Here is a 17,729-nt window from a genome sequence, read left to right as displayed (position 1 = left end):
TAGATTACTTTTTATAACATGAAATCAGCAACGTAGTCAATATTAACATAATAGCTTATAAACATGCTAAACAAATAAACAACAAGCTCGATCGATAAAATATTGGTAGGAAATCAAAATTCATTATCATTCGTCAAAAACTCCCATAATTCATCCATTCAGACACCAGAATGTCTGTTTTTAATAATAAAAACTATAATTTAAACATTTAATTAAATAATGATCACGCAAAAGAAATGCAATTCAAAAGAAGTTGATGGAGAAAAGCCAGTAGATTACATTGAACATGCGACACATATTACTTTGATGTGCTAAAAATTGTATAACGTACACTTTCAGCAAATTAAAAACATTAAGGTATCAATGTGACGAACTTTTATATTATTATTATTAGATGAACAAATGTTTTACAAAATACAAAACATACACAAAAAAATTAGGAGTAGATCTCTTATGAGACATTCTCACGAATCTTTATCTGTGAAACAAATCAACCCTACCGATATTCACAATGAAAAATAATATTCTTACCATAAAAAATAATACTTTTTAATTGATGTCCCCAAATAAGAAATTCATCTCACAAAATACGACCCTCGAGACCGTCTCGCATAAGTTTTTGCCAAAATTTAGACTAATCAATAGATTATTAAAAATAATATTAAAAGATCAAATATGATATCCATAGTAACAAACATACGCATAAATCGAAGTTGAATATAGTAACTTCGGTAGATAGACAACTTATTGTGTATAATTGTTATCTAAAAAGAACTGAGCAGATACGTACATGACATATGTAGGCCTTTTATAATATTCAAAATAAATATGGAACTTTTAAAACATCGCATAAGAAAACCTCAACCAGGTTTAATGACCACTAACCACAGCCTCTAAGAAGTCGTGGACAAACACAAGAAACGTGTTTTGAATGAAAAAACTTGTGATCTAGGAAAAATTTAGGATAACTTGTAGAACAATTGAAAACAAAGTCATGAGATGCAACCTGAAAAGGGTAAAAACTTGAGACAAATAAGGGGACAAGGTTGCATATAAAACAAGAATTCAGATGTTTTTTAAACTTCAATCACCACCAAACATGAAGTACTATTGCAAGACAAAATCACCTACCAAAGCGGTTCCCTCCCTTCTGTCTTATTCAAAGAAATGAGTGAACATGCAATTTTTCGATGAGGAAAAAATAAATCCCAAGAGAAACATATATGGGTCTCGGCAAGAATATTGAACCGATGAATCTATAAGCAAAACTTGATATTTTTAACTTGTTGACATGATTGACAAGAACTCTCACGTCGAAAAAATGTGGTCGTTGATGTAGCACACGACCTTCATTTGAAGTTTCTGCACTCCTGAGTGCTAATTAACTCAATCAGGTAGGCAGACAACGCTGTTCGCCATGGTAAATTTCCTATCATACATTAAACCGGAATAGCATCACATCCCCTTCTTGTACAACATAATCTTTTCCCTCTGATCTCAACTGCATGCACACCATATGGGTAAATTTGTTGAGGCAACAAAAGGTGAAAATGAAAAGGAAAGAACAAATTATTCAAAAGGATATACGCGCGTGTGTGTGTGTAATATATACATACACACACACACACGACAAAGTGAGCTGATTCAGGCCCTTTTCTAAAACATTTGCCGGTAACATATGAGATCATTATCAAACAGAACAAATTCAAATCCAAGCCAGGAGCGGGGTAAAAATATGAAGTCAGAAGCCCGTTATAGGACTTTAGTCTTGGGAAAAAAAATCAACTTACAAGTCCTTTCTCCCTCGCAGCTGCTAATGAACCAGCAGTGACAAAATCTTTGTAAGCAACCTGACAAGCAATTTGAAATGAAGATGATGCTATTTGTGAAAGCTCGCAAGTACAAACACTTAAAAAATGAAAACAGAATAGTAGATGTATCTACTAATATTTTTATCCAAAGGCAACAAAATGATCATGAATAATAAGTTGATTTACAAGAACATCTTCCCATAATGTTTAGAAAATGAATTTAATTTTCTCACATTTGAATATAAGAACTAAATGCATGTAGTTACAAAACAACTCGAGATGTCTAGTGCTTGATCACGATAAAAGATAACTTTGGATTTATGCAACTATCCCCATCTAAAGATTCTTTCTAAAGCTAAAAAAATTAATATGTATGAAAATATCTAAATTTGCAACAGTGGTTCTCACAGTCTCTGCTCGAATAAAGCCCCTCTCAAAGTCTGAATGTATGATCCCAGCTGCTTGAGGCGCAGTCATCCCTGCCGAAAATTAGAATTGATAGTGTCAATATGCTCAAATGTGTTAGCACGCATATATCTTTTCTAAATTTTCATCTGATTCTAGGCGATACTACAATTGTAGAACCAATGTTAACAATCATCTTCAAGGGAAAATCACTAAACAAAAATTATATAATAGTAATGGCAAGCATGTAGAGAAAAATGCTGACCCGATCGTATGGTCCAAGCTTTTGTTTCCTACATGAAAAACATCTAAATATTTTAAAGCTACAGCAAGAGTAATTATCATCCCTTAATAGAAAAATTTTCATTTGCTTCACCTTCTCGCCAGAAGTAAAATAAGTACGCAGACCTAGAAGGCTGTACGTTGCCCTTATGAGATTTCCTAGGCCACTTTCATCGACTCCAAGAGACTTCAAATACTCGGTCCTTTCTTCTGGTGGAAGTTCAGTAAGCTCGGCTTCAACCTGCAGGATGAGAAACAGTGAGCAACTCAGCATGTTGGAGAAATATATGGTGATATTCTTGCACCGGAGGAATGAGAGTAGAGACAGAGAGAGCTGAGAGAAAGAAAGGTCATGCATGCTTGATTGGAAAAAGGTTGCAAATTTTACTGTAAAAGCAAAAATAGTTCTGCCACAAGTGATCCCCTGACCTGTGCTGAGATAGTAATTAGTCCAGATTGCAATTCAGAAGCAAGATTCGTCACATCTTTCACATGGTGATTGATTCCAGGCTCAGCTAGGTCAGATTCTGCCACATTTGCAACATATATGATAGGTTTCATTGTAAGCAAACAAAGATGCCTTACTGCATCCTTCTGAAAATCAGTTAAAGACACTGATCGTGCTGGTTTTCCGTCCATCAGTGCCTGTTGGATCTTTTCAAGGGCAGACTTCTCTGCTTCCTCCTGCAATAAAGCAGGTTCATTGGATATTTTCACAACGAATTGTCTTTCAACTTGTGGGCAAATGATAGAATCAAATCAGAAAGAAAAATTGGTAGCATCAAGATTGCACCTTCATTTTGGATTGTGGATCTCTAGCTTTACCTTTTTTGAGTTTGTCTATTCTTTTGTCAACCTGCACTCTTTGTTGAAGATACAACTTAGTTCAGTCCAAGCGTTTATAACATGTAAATGACAGCAAACTTTAACTAGAATCCAGAGGCATGCTTTGATGTCCATGCAGTAACGTGATCTTAAGTTATCCAAGAGAGAGACTCGAGTTGAAAATACAATGACTCAGATTATGCCAGAATTGAGAATTATTATGGCTAATTGGCAGAATATTAACCATCGTGTCTTCTGAAGATTCTACTACCACTAATGCAAACAAACATGCTCTGTCAAGAAGCTTTCAGAAAATGGGCGTATAGAATGGAAGGGGTATGTTTTGAACAATTCGTTCCATGAGCATGCCACTCAATTGCAATTGAGAATGGATTTTAGCCTTTTGAATTCATGCTCCAGACAACATCCCCATTCAAAATATGAGTTCTAAAATGAAAAGTACTGCTTGTTATTTGCATTAAAAATGAGATGGTACATTTTAACCAAGCAACTATAGGCTGATGGACGGAGGACAACTGGGCCACTCCATACTTTTAGTCATCAAGAAATGAGCATCAACCCATCCAAAGTTTACAGAGGAAGGGTCATGTAAATGGTATATAATGCTTGGTTCGATCTTACTTGTCAACCTGAACTAATTTTGGACTAGTTGGCTACTGCAGTACTGCTTAACCATGTCGACAAGGAATTTGACTCTGGTTATCAGAAATGTTATACATTGTGATCACAGATTGAATGAAACAAAATGTTGCAAATTTAACTGAGGGATTGCAGTCACTGAAGCGCCTCATTAGTGGGAGGACAGCATAATTTGTTCATAAACCCAGATCCTAATTGTCAACAGGGTCTTATGCCCCACCACTGGGCAACTCTCCGCTTTAATCGCCATTAAATGTTTTGTTCATCCACATTGACTGAGAAAGGGACATGTAATGGCATGATATGTAATGCTTGGTTTTGAACCGCAGGCTAAATGATTAACGATATTGACAAGGAATTTGATTCAGGTTCTCAGAAATGTGAAAGCCCATTTGGTCACAGATTGGAAGAAATGAAAACGTCGCAAATTTAACCGAGGGATTGTAATCTCCTGCCTCCTCATTTATGGCGAAGGTGTAATTTGTTCATAAAACTTAGAGCCCTACTCGTCAACATGGTCATATGCACCACAAACTGTGTTCACAAGTTCAAGAATCTAGAACAAATAATTATATTACATGCAAAGACTTTGAGGAGATTAACTTTAACAATATACCTGATCTAAATCAGAAAAAACCAACTCTAAATTGATTACATCAATATCAGATTTTGGATCAACTTTTCCGCTGACATGAACAATGTCGTTATCTTCAAAACAGCGAACAACCTGGAACGGGTAGACAAACACAAGTGTAGATGAAGAAAGTACTATTACAAAAAATAAAGATAGACAGCATAAGAAAACATCACTTTGAAAATGTGCAGCTAATCGTCTGTTGAAGCATTTCAATGTATAAAATACAAAACCAAGAACACGTGGTACCTTCTAACACACACACAAAGATATCTGATACCTGAATTATGGAGTCCACTTCACGAATATGTGACAAGAATTTATTTCCCAACCCCTGCAATGATATTCAGATATATTAATCGTACTCAACTATGCAACCTTATCATGTGATTGATATAAGAATCTAAGGGTTCAATAAATAAATAAAGAAGAATCTAAGGGAAAATATAATAAATAAAAAATTAACATCTAATTCGATGAACTAAAGAAAGTGAATGATAAACGTTCACCTCCCCTTGACTAGCTCCCTTTACGAGCCCAGCAATATCAACAAACTCTATGGATGCTGGGACTGTTCGTTGAGACTTACTAAGCTCAGAAAGTACATTCAGGCGTGGATCTGGAACAGCAACAATCCCGATATTAGGTTCAATAGTGCAGAAGGGAAAATTTGCAGCTTGAGCTTTCCCATTCTCAACCTGAATGAATTAATACGAACATATCCATTTACTTCCCGACAGCACATAATCAACTCTAAAACAAAGTAAAGATAGGAATCGATATCAACACTTCTTATTTACTTGACTGCACCATGTCATGCATTTCAAATGCAAGGAAGACAATGTTTAATAAAAATGTAGGAACAGTGAAATGACTTACTGATAGCCCCGAGGATAATGATGCCTTATAGCCACAGAAACAACAAAACATAGATAATAGCACTGACAACATCATTCAAATGTTCAGTGGACCATGCAAAAACGATAGAGTGGTGAAATAAATTGCATCGTCGAATCTCTTAGCAGCAACAAATCTAAAAGAAGTTAGTCAGCATAATGTACTCTATGGTGACTAGTGAGTCTAACACAGGTTCCCACAAAAAGAAAAATTATCCGACAGCAGCCCTCGTTAATCATTCTCCTGGTGGAAAATAGAATGCCAATTATACATATCGCTATAAATCTAAAAAATAAGCGTCAAGTATTCATTGGGAAATGGGGAGTGTAAACCAGGCTTAGACACCAGGTTCAACATCAGCATGAACTAAACTGTTTCACGTCGAACTAAACATAAGCAGATAATGAAAACCAAAATCAATCAATGTCCTATATCGGTAAATAGTAACACAAAAGAGCTTCAACGCCAAATCACTTGCACTATAGAAAAAAGTCACAAAACAAAAACAGGTGAACCCAAATAGCTTATAGTTCAGCTCATACAAGAAGCTTGGGGAAAAAAAAAAGACACATACCACTGCGTTGAATAAAGTAGATTTCCCAACATTAGGGAGTCCGACGATGCCGGCCCTCAAGCTCATGCTTATCTTGGCCGCAGAGAACCGCCTCTTAAGAATCAGCATGGAATGCGATGTTTTTGAAACGTATGGCCATTGTGAAAGAAGAGATGACTCGAGAGGTAGGGATGACAATATTGCAGGAATCAGCAGAGAGCATCGCCCGATTCTCGCCATTAAATTAAACAAAGAAAAAAAATTGGAGAGGATCGCGAGAGTGAGGACGCTGTCTGCGTTTTGTGCGGCGGCAACGCTTTTATTTGGGATAAAAAATTTCGAGGTTTTTTAGATATATAAAATAAACTTCTATTTGAATTCTTTTTTAAAAAGTATTTAAATTAAATTTAGAATAATAGTATTAATTAATCATTTATATAAAACGAAAAATGGGTTTGCTTTAAAATTTTAAAAACCAACTTGTTCCACGATGTTTTGTCATCGATGCAATTGTACTCTATCCACAATCGATTTATCTCCCCATCAGCAGACAAGGGCTTGCCGTTTTTTAAAAAAATTCTAAGACAAGGAAGGAGTTTTCGATGGACAGAAACTTGTCAAGAAACCACGTGAAGCAGATAGGTTGCTACTAAATGTCTATATCTAGCCGTCTTAGACGAAGCAGTCAGAGTTGTACTGATATCGGAGGATGGACGTGAGCATAAGACTGTATATTATTTGAGGAAAACGTTGCAAGAAGCATAACTTCGATTCACCAATATAGGGAAGTTGGCACTAGTATTGGTCACCGCAGGAACCTTGATAGTAACAAGTTTTTTAAGCGAATCCCAAATCACAATTAAACCCTCTGATAGATGGATATTACCCTGGATATGTTGGATGTCTTGATTCACGAACAAAAGCAGCAATTTGAATCTTGAACCAACCGCAACAACAACAAGGTCAAGTCGAGGCAAGGAGGATCCTTTCTCCACAAGACGAAATTGCCTGTATATAGTGCTATACGTCGCAGGCAATCGTCCTCAAGATACAACGACCTCACGTCGAGAGTTTGCAGCACTTCAAATCTCGAAATCAGCAAACAAAAATATGCAAGAACTTTCAAGAAATTTTCGAAAATGATGCAACAATATGAGAAGAGAAGATGAAGCAAAAATTCAGCAGCCTTTGAATATGGTTTGAGGGATTATTTATAGATGATCATTGGTTGCATTGAGGAGACACGTTTCTCCAGACCGGATGCGTAGAAGAGACACATTTCCAGGCAAAGGACACATGGTTTGGTGGAAAAACAGCTTGGAGCAGGTGCAAACATAGCCAAGAGATGCACACACTGATTGGTGCTTTCGGAAACAGTGCATTGCGCGCGGCTGCGCGGACACATGCCCAGCAAGGCGCGCGCGCCTGCGCGAGAATCTGCGCGTCCGCGCGCAACATTCTGCCATCCGCACAGGAACTCGCGCGCACCCGCGCGAGATTTGGCGCAACCGCGCGCAACGTTCTGTTCGAATGACCAAAATCCAGAACCTAGCGCGCATACGAGCGCACATCTCTGTTCCGAAGGCCTTCCTCATCTATCATCTTGGCGCAACAAAATTTAATTTCAAACAAATTTTGTCCAAAAATATTAATATTGGTCAAACACCACACCGCCCCGCGCCGAGCCGGCCGGGCGCATGCGTTTAAGACACCGAGACATAGCTCACTAGCGTCTTCCCCCGTCTTAAAACTTCTGGTACCCCTTGGGACCCAAACCCCTAACTCAAACTTAGAGTTAATAAAGAAGACTTCACTTGTCTACTTTTACAATGTGGGACAACTCTCACTTCTTTTACCCTTCAATACTCTTCTTATTCATTTATCCAACACCCTCGCCGCAGGAACCTTGAACGGTATTAAAAATAATGTGAATCAGATATAAATTCATAAACATATAGCATAGAGGAATCATGAAAGAAAAGTTTAAAACAATTTGATGATGGGAGATACGTAACATATGTTGAAATTTCATCATGCTTAAATCCAATTATTAGTTCACTAGAAGTAAATATAATACATTTCTTGCATTCCTGATCGAAACAAGGCATCTAAATAATCAGAGCTTGACTCCAATACTACTTCGTGAACATGCAAATGAGGAACTGAAGCAGAGCAACTATTGCCCTTCCAATGTACCAGTTCTGTCGTGCCGGCTTCCACAAGAAGATCCCTGATTACAGCAAAGGAGAGAATATAATCATTATAACATCAAATCAAACACAACGAACATCTAATTTACATGAGAAAAAATGGACACAAAAACAAAACTTTTGACCCAAAGCTGAGCTTGTGATCCAGGACTTGAACTTCATTTTTCAGTCGAACTCCAGCTTGAAAATTAAAATTTCACAAGGTGCACTTATTTATATCCTACTCATTTAACTATATGTAAACAAACATGATTCATTTTATCCATTGTAAATTGATGAATGGCGCTTTCTATGTATATTATTGTTTAGAGCCATCTCCAAGATTAAGAAGGTCCCATTCCAGGAACTTGAGAAAATTAAGAATATAAACTTGTGCATCTTAATCTTAGTTTTGGACCAGACACTACTCTAATGATTTGGAAATTGTATTCATGGTTTAACTTATCCTAGAATACATTACTTACTAACTTGTCGTCTGTACTTATCCTTACATACTATATGCGAGACTTTTTTGAAACTCGAATGAGATTTTCATTAAGTTAATTTCCAAGCTATTGAATAAGACAAAAATTTATGTGAAACGGTCTCACGGGTCGTATTTTGTGAGATATATATCTTATTTGTGTCATCCATGAAAAATATTAATTTTTATGCTAAGATTATTACTTTTTATTGTGAATATCTGTAGAATTTATTTGTCTCACAGATAAAATATGTGAGACAGTCTCACGAGAGACTTAGTCATTGAATAAATTTTCCATTGTGTGCAAGATAATTACGTCTCAAGGTACATAAATTGATATTTTATTTTTAATAATATTCTGAGTTTCCCCGGAGATGGGGACAGCAGTTGGCCAAATGTCGAAATGCATAATTTTCTTTTCTCTTTCAGTTTTTTATATTTATGTGTAAAAATTATGTCTGAGAGAAGAAACTAACTTTGGCAATAAAATTCAATATGTAATCCACACGATGGAATGGGAGGCTGGAACAAGTTCACTCAAAGACTAACAGAGTGCTGGTGAAGATTTGGAGGACTCCACTCATTTTATATTCGCATTTGCTTCAATTTATACTGCGGCTGAATCGCTCGAATTTTTCAGTTGACAAACCGGTTTCTTGATTTTCTTTATTCTTCTCATGAGAGAGAACTACTATCAAATTCAAGATTTTTTGGATTAATTTTTTTTATTGATTTCATGGCTATTCTCTTGCATTCATCATCTCCTATGACCAAACCATCTACAGAAAACGGAGGAAAATCTACTGGGTTTCGGGCCCGTGTACCCAAATTTCAGTCTTTCCCACTCAGTAAGGGTTTTTCTAAAGTATCGTCTTCAACCCAGATAGCCATTGCTCCAAAAGATATTGTTTTTACTCTACCCAATTGGAGGTCTGGTAGGAATGACATAAAAACCAGAGAACTCAGGCTGAACGACGCATTCCTGTATTTGGAGTATATGGTGGGGAAAGGCCACAAGGCTGACGTTACTAATGCCACTCAGCTTTTGTATGATCTTTGTAAGTTTAATAAGCTAAGAACAGCTACTAGAGTCATGGAGATGATGGTTATGTCCGGTAGTATTCCGAATGCGGCTTCCTATACATGTTTGGTTGATCATTTGTGTAAGAGGGGGAGTGTTGGACATGCTATGCAGCTAGTCGAAAAAATGGAGGAATATGGGTACCCTACTAATACAATTACTTATAATTCTCTTGTTAGAGGGCTTTGTATGCGCGGAAATTTGCATCAAAGTTTGCAGTTTGTGGAAAGATTGATGCAAAAGGGGTTGGTCCCTAATGCATTTACTTATTCAATCTTGCTTGAGGCTGCATACAAAGAGAGCGGGGTTGATGAAGCTAGGAGATTGTTGGATAATATTATTTTGAAAGGTGGGAATCTGAATCTGGTGAGTTATAATGTTATATTGACTGGTTTGTGCAAAGAAGGTAAAGTTGAGGAGGCAATGCAACTTTTTCGTGATTTGCCCGAGAAGGGATATAACCCAAACGTTGTGAGCTGTAACATCTTGTTGAGAAGCTTGTGCCATGAGGGATGTTGGCAAGAGGCGAATGAGCTTCTTGCAGAGATGGTGGGTGATGATCGTTCCCCATCTATAGTGACGTATAATATACTGATTGGCTCACTTTCACTTCATGGTCGAACCGATCAGGCCCTCGAAGTTTTGGATGAGTTGTTTAGAGATGGCCGGTTCCAGCCCAATGCTGCAAGTTACAACCCTGTTATTTCTTCCCTTTGCAAGGAAAAGAAGGTAGATTCTGTCGTTAAGTGTCTAGACCAAATGGCATATAGAAATTGTAGCCCAAACGAGGGTACATACAATGCTATAGCCAGGCTTTGTAAGGAAGGAATGGTCCAAGAAGCATTTTCAATCATACAGAGTTTGAGAAATAAACAGGACTCCACAATTCATGACTTTTACAGAACGGTGATCACAAGTTTATGCAGGAAAGGAAACACTTATCCGGCATTTCAATTACTTTACGAAATGACTTTGTGTGGTTTCAACCCAGATTCTTACACGTATTCTTCGCTTATTAGAGGACTGTGTATTGAGAGAATGCTTTATGCTGCCATGGATGTGCTTAGAGTCATGGAAGAATACGGCCACCGTCCTGGTGTTGATAATTTCAACACACTTGTTCTTGGATTGTGCAAATGTGGAAGAACAGACTTATCTATTGAGGTGGTTGAGATGATGATTGGAAAGGGATACCTTCCGAGAGAGACTACCTATACCATTTTGATTGAAGGGATTATCCATGAAGATGAAAAGGAGCTGGCCGGAACGGTTTTGAAGGAGCTGAATGTCAAACGAGTTGTGTGTCGGAACACAGTGGATAGGCTCACCATGCAGTATGATCTTGAAGGATAGGTTATGCACGTGGGATGAAAAGTGAGATAATGAACAATAGGGCCGAATATATAGCCATTTTATGAAAGCTTATGGGATCAGGGCGTTGAAGTACTTATGGCGGATCGGGAATTCTGTACATTTATAGGTTATTTGCATTACTGAAGCTTAGGAGGGTGATGAGAGGTTTGATATACCATTCATTTGATGACGACCTCTTGGTTTACGTTTTGATGGGAACGGCACACCATCAAATTTTAAAGCATTCAGATTCGAATTTCCTTGAAATGTTGACGTTTCTAACATGGTAATTTTATATTTTGACAAGACATTTAAGTCGCCCTTAGTCAAGATGACAACTCGGAGTGCTTGTTTTCCTTAGATGTAAGATATTGTGTCATAATTGTTGATCATTTTCTCAACTTCGTGATTATGAAGGTCAAATAGATAGAGCAACGAGAATTCTCTAAATGAAAAACCAGCATCATTGAGGGTTGCAACTTGCAATTAAGGGATTGAGCTAAAGAAAGTAAGAAACCAACACAAATCAAAGGCTAGAGCACAAATCTATTGTTTCTTAAAAGGTCAATGCAGAACTTGTGGGGAAAAATACTAAAGATAACTCGAGAATATGTATATATCAAATATTAAATTTTTACTTTTTTTTCAGGAGTCGATCTTGCAACGAGTCTCATTATTGGATCACTCATGAAAAAAATATTATTTTCTATGTCAAAAATATTACTTATTATGTAAATATGAGCATAGTTGATCTGTCTCACAAATAAAAATATATCAGACCGTCTTCCAAAATCCCTACTATTAACATAAAATATTATATAAACGTGTGTATGAAATAAACTTAAAAGGTATAATTTTATTTTTCTAAACAACAAAAATACATTTAAATCAATGGATTTAAAGACCATCCAAATACGGTAGTACCTGTTTCACAAAGAATGCTGCTAGTCCTACGCATTTAATCATAAGTTGACAAAATAGAACCTTTTTAGTTTTTACTGAATGAGAATCATCACCTACTTGTATCTATTTTATTTTATCAAAGTTAATCCATATAGTAACCATCTAAGACCAAATTTTTTTTCCAATTTTATCCTTGTATGATACTAATACTGACAAATTCCTTTTAAAAATCTAGAGACCGAAAGATACCACAAAAATAATCAACAAAAATAAAATGTGACAGAGTGAATTAAACATGATGACCTGCGTTAACCATCGATGAAACACTTCGAACAAGCTAACTCGTCAAAATATAGTTCAGAATCTGAAAAACTAGAACAGTTAAAACTACAAATTTTCCAGAAAAATATCACAAAATACGGACATCTGTTCTGTGAAAAGGAAGATATAGGCAGCAGGAAACTCTCCTTTTACAAAAATTCCCCCAAACCATCAAAGTTGCCAGGCAGCAGATGATGAAAAACGAGCTTGCTTATGCAAAAGAAGCACCTCCAATCCCATGTTTATCCTCTACTTGGATCTTTGTCTCATCTTTCTGCGCTTCCTCTTCAACCTCCTCATGCGCTTCTTCTTCCACTATAGACATTCAATTGAACTTCAAATTCAAAAAATAAAAGGGAAAAACGCAAATTTAACAAAATCCATATGAGCTTCTGTGTTTTATATTTTATTGAAGAATGTTCTTCATTACCTCCGACAGTTCAAGAAAAAGCAAACAACAGACTCAATTTTTAAATCCAATCAAAAGATTAAAACTGCAACTACAAGCAGAGCTCCTAAGTCCGAACTCACTCCCACCACCGATAAAAACTAACCAGAATTTTAAAGAAGGATCCAAGTACAAACTGCTGTTGACTTGTGCAGCAATTTTACACTCTTTTTAATCGGACAAATCAAAATCACAAATTCACGTAAATAATCGTCCAGTATGAATCAAAGTAAACATCGGTGTGACAGATTAACAAAAATAATCAAAACATGAAAGGATAAAGCATAGACAAGAAAAACAAAATGAGGGATTAACTTCAAGGAAAACATGCTAATTGATCACAGATCACAACCAAACGGAGAGGATGAGCTTACCTTAGCCCTCATTACGACAGAAGTTTCCGAAGCTCAATTCGAAATCCACGAATGTTTTTGGTTCAGGTGGTATTAACACAAAGCGGCGAAACCCTAAATTCGGGAGGAGATCATCTACACCAAGCCGATTGTTCCTAGTATATACTTGGGCCGCATGGGCCAACGTTCCTCAGTTGTTTTAATAAGCACAAGCCCAAAATTCGGAAATATATTTTTTCAGATGAGAAATTACATGCTTAAATAAAAAATTTCTTTAATTCTCCCCACATTTACATTTCTATTTGTTTGAATTCTTGATATTATTTTTATTGATGAGATTTGTCTCAAATTTAGCTTGAAATTTTAAATTCATAATATGTGAAATTCCATTAATACAACAATTGTTTATCTAATTAATTTCAAGTAGGAAAAGTGTTTTAACGACAAAAGGTAAATTGTAGCGATTTATAAATGATAGACACATTTATAAACTTTTGCTATATTTGTGAATTTTTTTTATAATTTCAAAAAAATAGATCTCGTATGAGATAATCTTACATATCTATATCGAGAAGATGTGTCGACCTGGTTCATACATACAATCAATTTTTAACATAAAATCTAATATATTTTCATGGATCGAGTTTGATATATGTATCACAAAAGAGTTTTATTTATTCAAAATTTCATTTTTAACCAGTCAACTCCATGTTCCATATTTCTGGGTAAATTGGTAACTATAAAATATTAAACAAATTGAAATTTTTTTATTAACTATGCATCTTTAAACTATACTGCATTGTTATATTCATATTAGACCATAATGGATAAATAGGAACGAATAATCTCAAATGAGTCCTCAAAATCTCTTTCATTACACCTTTTAGCCACAACATTTTTCCATAATACCATTTTAAATCCCCTTTTCAAATCGCATGCCTAAGAACTATGTATCAGCAACCTCCCGCTAAACCGTCTTCGAAGAAAATTGACCGCGTGCGCACGTGTTCAATTTCTATTGGATGTAGAAATGGACCCCATGGTACGACAACTGCTATTTATATGCGAACTGGGGCACATTCTAGTAAACCTACCCTCCGTACTACAGGATACTAACCTCCCCAAAACAAACCAACGCCATTCACAAGCTCCAGACCAGAAATCTCGGTGATGTTTGACATTTTCTGTTAAAATGGTCTTTTCTCCAGTTTTTTCAGTGTTGATTGCTCCATTAATTTGAAATTCCTGATCCATTTTTATAGGGAAATGGGTGAATGATCGTTGAAGATGGCTTCTGCAGCTTGCGTGAATAGCATCGCCATGTTGCCGGAGAATTTTCCGGAGTGTGCTCCAACTAGGTTTCCGTCGTACGAGTGGTTGAGCCCAGGAATCTCATCGAGTCTCGAGTTTCCAGAAGAAGATGCCTCCAAAACCGCGGTTACTAAGTCTTCAGGGAGAAATCGAGCGGCATCGGAGAATACTGATGCGGAAAAACATGAAGATTCAGATCCGGGAATCTCCGGCGAAGGCTTCGTGGATTTCGAGTTTCGGCTTGAAGATCCAGTCGTGATGCTTCCCGCCGATGAGCTGTTCTGCAACGGTAAGTTGGTCCCCTTGCAGTTCTCCTCAATCCACCAGCCAATAACATCAGCTCCAGTCTTATCCGAGATCCGGTCGCTCGAATCACCGAAATTTCTGCGGACACCGGAGATTTCCTCGACGGATCCTAACTTGTTTTCTCCGAAGGCGCCGAGATGCTCGAGCCGATGGAAGGAGTTTATTGGCTTGAAAAAACTATATCAGAACAGCAAAGGGAAACAAGAGGATCGCAAAACGCCGTCGCTATTGTCCTCTAATTACGGCAACCGAAATTCCGCCAGAGGTCTTAAAAACCTTCTTCACTGCAGCACAAGATCATCACTTAATGCATCCATCGATTCTTCCTTGAGCCTTCCACTGCTGAAGGAGTTGGATAACGAGTCGGTGTCTATTTCCTCACGGCTATCGCTCTCGTCTTCTTCATCAGGACACGACCACGATGATCTACCAAGACTCTCGCTCGATTCCGACAAGCCAAGGACTACCACTCGCACTTCTCATAAAACCACCAAAAGCATTACTAGAGCTCGGGTAGTTAAGCACAGGACGTTGTCATCAGAGAACCCAACGGCGACACGAGCTGGCCGAAGTTCAACCCGGAAGGCATCGGAATCCACCGTCCACGCTAGCGGCGTTTCTGTGGATAGCCCTCGAATGAACCCGTCCGGGAAAATCGTGTTTCATGGGTTGGAGAGAAGTTCCAGCAGTCCAAGCTCTTTGAATGGTTGCGCCCGCTACAAGCATCGAGGAATAGAGAGATCATATTCGGCAAATTTTCGTGTGACTCCGGTTCTCAATGTACCGGTTTGCTCACTTCGAGGCTCTTCGAAATCCGTTGTTTTTGGGTTCCCGTTGTTCTCCACGCAGCAGAAGAAAGAAGGCGGCATTAATGGCGGTGGAAACAGAACTCAGCAGAATCTCTGCAAGAACCGTACTGATCATCGATCATGAGAGAAGTACTTTTCCCCGGGTAACATTTCTAACCTTTTCATTTTTTCGCCAAATTAACAATGATTTTAGCAAGTTCTCTCTTTCAATGTGGGGTTTGGTTGTTTGTTTCTCTTCGCTACAAAATTTCAATTTACTGCTATATGTAATGTACATAACCGATGAACATGTATTTTTCAATCTATCTGCACACTACTGAAAAATATGTTACGTAAAATCCGTTATTACAAGGACCTATCTCTTCTTTTTTCGATGTGATCACTTGGCCTCAAAAGCTGAATGGAATCTCTGATATTTTTTGCTTTCGAAAAAGTAAAGATGGGGTCGTGGAATTTCAGCGGGTCTTCATGTGACCTGCCGTGTTGCGTTCGTACGCGCCTCCTTTGCGAATGGGTTTTGGGAACGCAGCGTAACATGGCATGCACAGCGCCCTTTCCCTGTTGTACTTACGAGTGGTTGTACGCTTATTTTGTTTCTTCTATTCTATTGTTCAGTTATTATTTCTATTATAATAATATAATAATTCGGGGATGCAATATTATTCAGAACCTGCCTGCCTGCCTGCTCTACTGGTCCGCTGTTCTTTCTTTTTCATTCATTACATGTCTGTTTTCATATATATTTTTAGTATATAAAATCTATTTTTGTGATTTTTATTTTTTTGTGATTTTTATTTTATATAAAATGAGACATATTATTTTTTGAAAACAAAAAATATAAAATCTATAAATATTTTTTTTATTTTACAATTAGACGATCGGTTGGAAACAAAAAATATGAGATCTATCAATATTTTTTTTATTTTATAATGAGATGATCGATCGATCGATCATCTTGTACAAACATACATATACTCTCTCGATGTGGCATAGACTCACCCCAATAATTAATAAAAGTTTAGACATGAAAAAAAGAATCAATGAAAAGAAGCATTTGTTTGAGAATTGGATTTACATTAGAAACATTTAGTTTCCTGCGATAATTAATTGATTAAAATCCATTGACATGGTAGAAAAAGCAATTAATATCTTCTACTACTATTATTACATTATTTCAATCAGATGCACAATTTCAACATCATACAAACAGTTTCGAGTATGCTTTCTCTACATTCAAGGCCGCCAGGCCTTTAATTAAGTGCAGCCTAAAATTATGTGTTTTTGGTATTATCAATTTCTTGTCTCATTCCTGAATTTTGTTTTAGAAATTAATCGTTGCTCTTCTGCGTTTGACCAGATGTTGGCTATTGAGCATCAAGTGGAGGCCCGTGAATTAATATATAATAATGGATAAGAAATGTTATTACAAGGATATCCCCAGCTGGAAAATAATGTCTTCTGCAATTATTTATTTATTTTTCCATAAATGCACTGTCTTATATTCATAAACTAATTCACTTCATTTAAGACAATATCCAACCACTATTTTGTTTCAAACTCAAAAAAAAATTTGACGTTTAAAGTTATTTATATTCAAGTTTATATTTTACACGATAAATTACAAAAATATTTTTAAATTCAATTCGATCACTTTTTTGTTCTTTTATTATTGTTGAAAAAAAAATATCATCACGTGTGTTAATTTAAATGTCACGTTCATGTAACCTGTCACAAATCAATTTAGACGTACTTCATCAAGTCAGTACTGTGTTTTGGTTTTTAAGCCTGTGGAGGTGTGATTTAGCTGTAATTCATCAACTCTATACTAATTCTTATTCGTTTTCAGTAAAATCTATTTGCTTTAGTCGCGTTAATCCGAATGTGTTAGAACTAACGATCAATACAGAAAATTCACATTGCCTTTTATTTTTAAGATTTAGATTTCAATTTTCTAACAGAAATTGGTGTCAAACGCACCCGACATACTCGCAACATTTAGAGTAAGCACACTCTTTTTAAGTACAGAAGAAGGAAAAGTGATATTCCTGCATGATCAATTTAACATAAAAATAAACTATCGCAAATGTGTTGATCGACATATTCC

At 36.7% G+C, this 17,729-nt stretch overlaps 3 protein-coding genes and 1 long non-coding RNA gene across 7 annotated transcripts; 2 read left to right on the top strand and 2 right to left on the bottom strand.

The window, feature by feature from the left end:
- Positions 1–1,053: 1,053 nt before the first annotated feature.
- LOC142522901 (uncharacterized) lies at positions 1,054–6,399 on the bottom strand. The gene is made up of 11 exons (XM_075626481.1): positions 6,089–6,399; positions 5,127–5,315; positions 4,898–4,951; positions 4,600–4,710; positions 3,292–3,354; positions 2,928–3,182; positions 2,593–2,739; positions 2,482–2,509; positions 2,220–2,290; positions 1,791–1,850; positions 1,054–1,501 (listed from the first exon to the last, which is right to left on the bottom strand). The coding sequence occupies exons 1-11, from the start codon at positions 6,305–6,307 to the stop codon at positions 1,433–1,435; spliced, it is 1,266 nt and encodes a 421-aa protein (XP_075482596.1). The 5' UTR covers positions 6,308–6,399; the 3' UTR covers positions 1,054–1,432.
- A 2,808-nt stretch (positions 6,400–9,207) lies between these two features.
- On the top strand, positions 9,208–11,480 carry LOC142523013 (uncharacterized). Its single transcript, XM_075626650.1, has one exon. The coding sequence runs from the start codon at positions 9,477–9,479 to the stop codon at positions 11,172–11,174; it is 1,698 nt and encodes a 565-aa protein (XP_075482765.1). The 5' UTR covers positions 9,208–9,476; the 3' UTR covers positions 11,175–11,480.
- An 882-nt stretch (positions 11,481–12,362) lies between these two features.
- LOC142522545 (uncharacterized) lies at positions 12,363–13,394 on the bottom strand. Its single transcript, XR_012814488.1, has 2 exons — positions 13,221–13,394; positions 12,363–12,713 (listed from the first exon to the last, which is right to left on the bottom strand). It is a non-coding gene; the product is annotated as an uncharacterized LOC142522545 (long non-coding RNA).
- Positions 13,395–14,098: 704 nt separating this feature from the next.
- LOC142523207 (uncharacterized) lies at positions 14,099–17,071 on the top strand. 4 transcript variants are annotated; one of them, XM_075626876.1, is made up of 2 exons: positions 14,099–15,768; positions 16,983–17,071. In XM_075626876.1, exon 1 carries the CDS (start codon positions 14,487–14,489, stop codon positions 15,747–15,749), a length of 1,263 nt encoding a protein of 420 aa, XP_075482991.1. In that variant the 5' UTR covers positions 14,099–14,486; the 3' UTR covers positions 15,750–15,768; positions 16,983–17,071. The 4 variants fall into 4 exon arrangements, with proteins under 4 accessions (XP_075482991.1, XP_075482992.1, XP_075482994.1 ...); XM_075626877.1 differs by lacking the exon at positions 16,983–17,071 and adding an exon at positions 16,065–16,296; XM_075626879.1 differs by lacking the exon at positions 16,983–17,071 and having other exon boundaries at positions 14,099–14,371; positions 14,462–15,979.
- Positions 17,072–17,729: the final 658 nt, after the last annotated feature.

The sequence above is a fragment of the Primulina tabacum genome, chromosome 13, assembly GCF_025594145.1.
Source record: "Primulina tabacum isolate GXHZ01 chromosome 13, ASM2559414v2, whole genome shotgun sequence".
Lineage (NCBI taxonomy): Eukaryota > Viridiplantae > Streptophyta > Magnoliopsida > Lamiales > Gesneriaceae > Primulina > Primulina tabacum.
The sequence above is the reverse complement of the archived record's forward strand: the minus strand, read 5'-3'. Positions and strand labels throughout refer to the sequence as shown.

Coding starts and splice junctions, on each gene's coding strand:
- LOC142522901 (XM_075626481.1), bottom strand. CDS start 6,307: ATGGCGAGAATCGGGCGATGCTCTCTGCTGATTCCTGCAATATTGTCA. Junction 2,740..2,927: donor TAATTACTATCTCAGCACAG/GTCAGGGGATCA, acceptor CTCATCCTGCAG/GTTGAAGCCGAGCTTACTGA. Junction 1,851..2,219: donor GCTTTATTCGAGCAGAGACT/GTGAGAACCACT, acceptor ATTGCTTGTCAG/GTTGCTTACAAAGATTTTGT.
- LOC142523013 (XM_075626650.1), top strand. CDS start 9,477: ATGGCTATTCTCTTGCATTCATCATCTCCTATGACCAAACCATCTACA.
- LOC142523207 (XM_075626876.1), top strand. CDS start 14,487: ATGGCTTCTGCAGCTTGCGTGAATAGCATCGCCATGTTGCCGGAGAAT.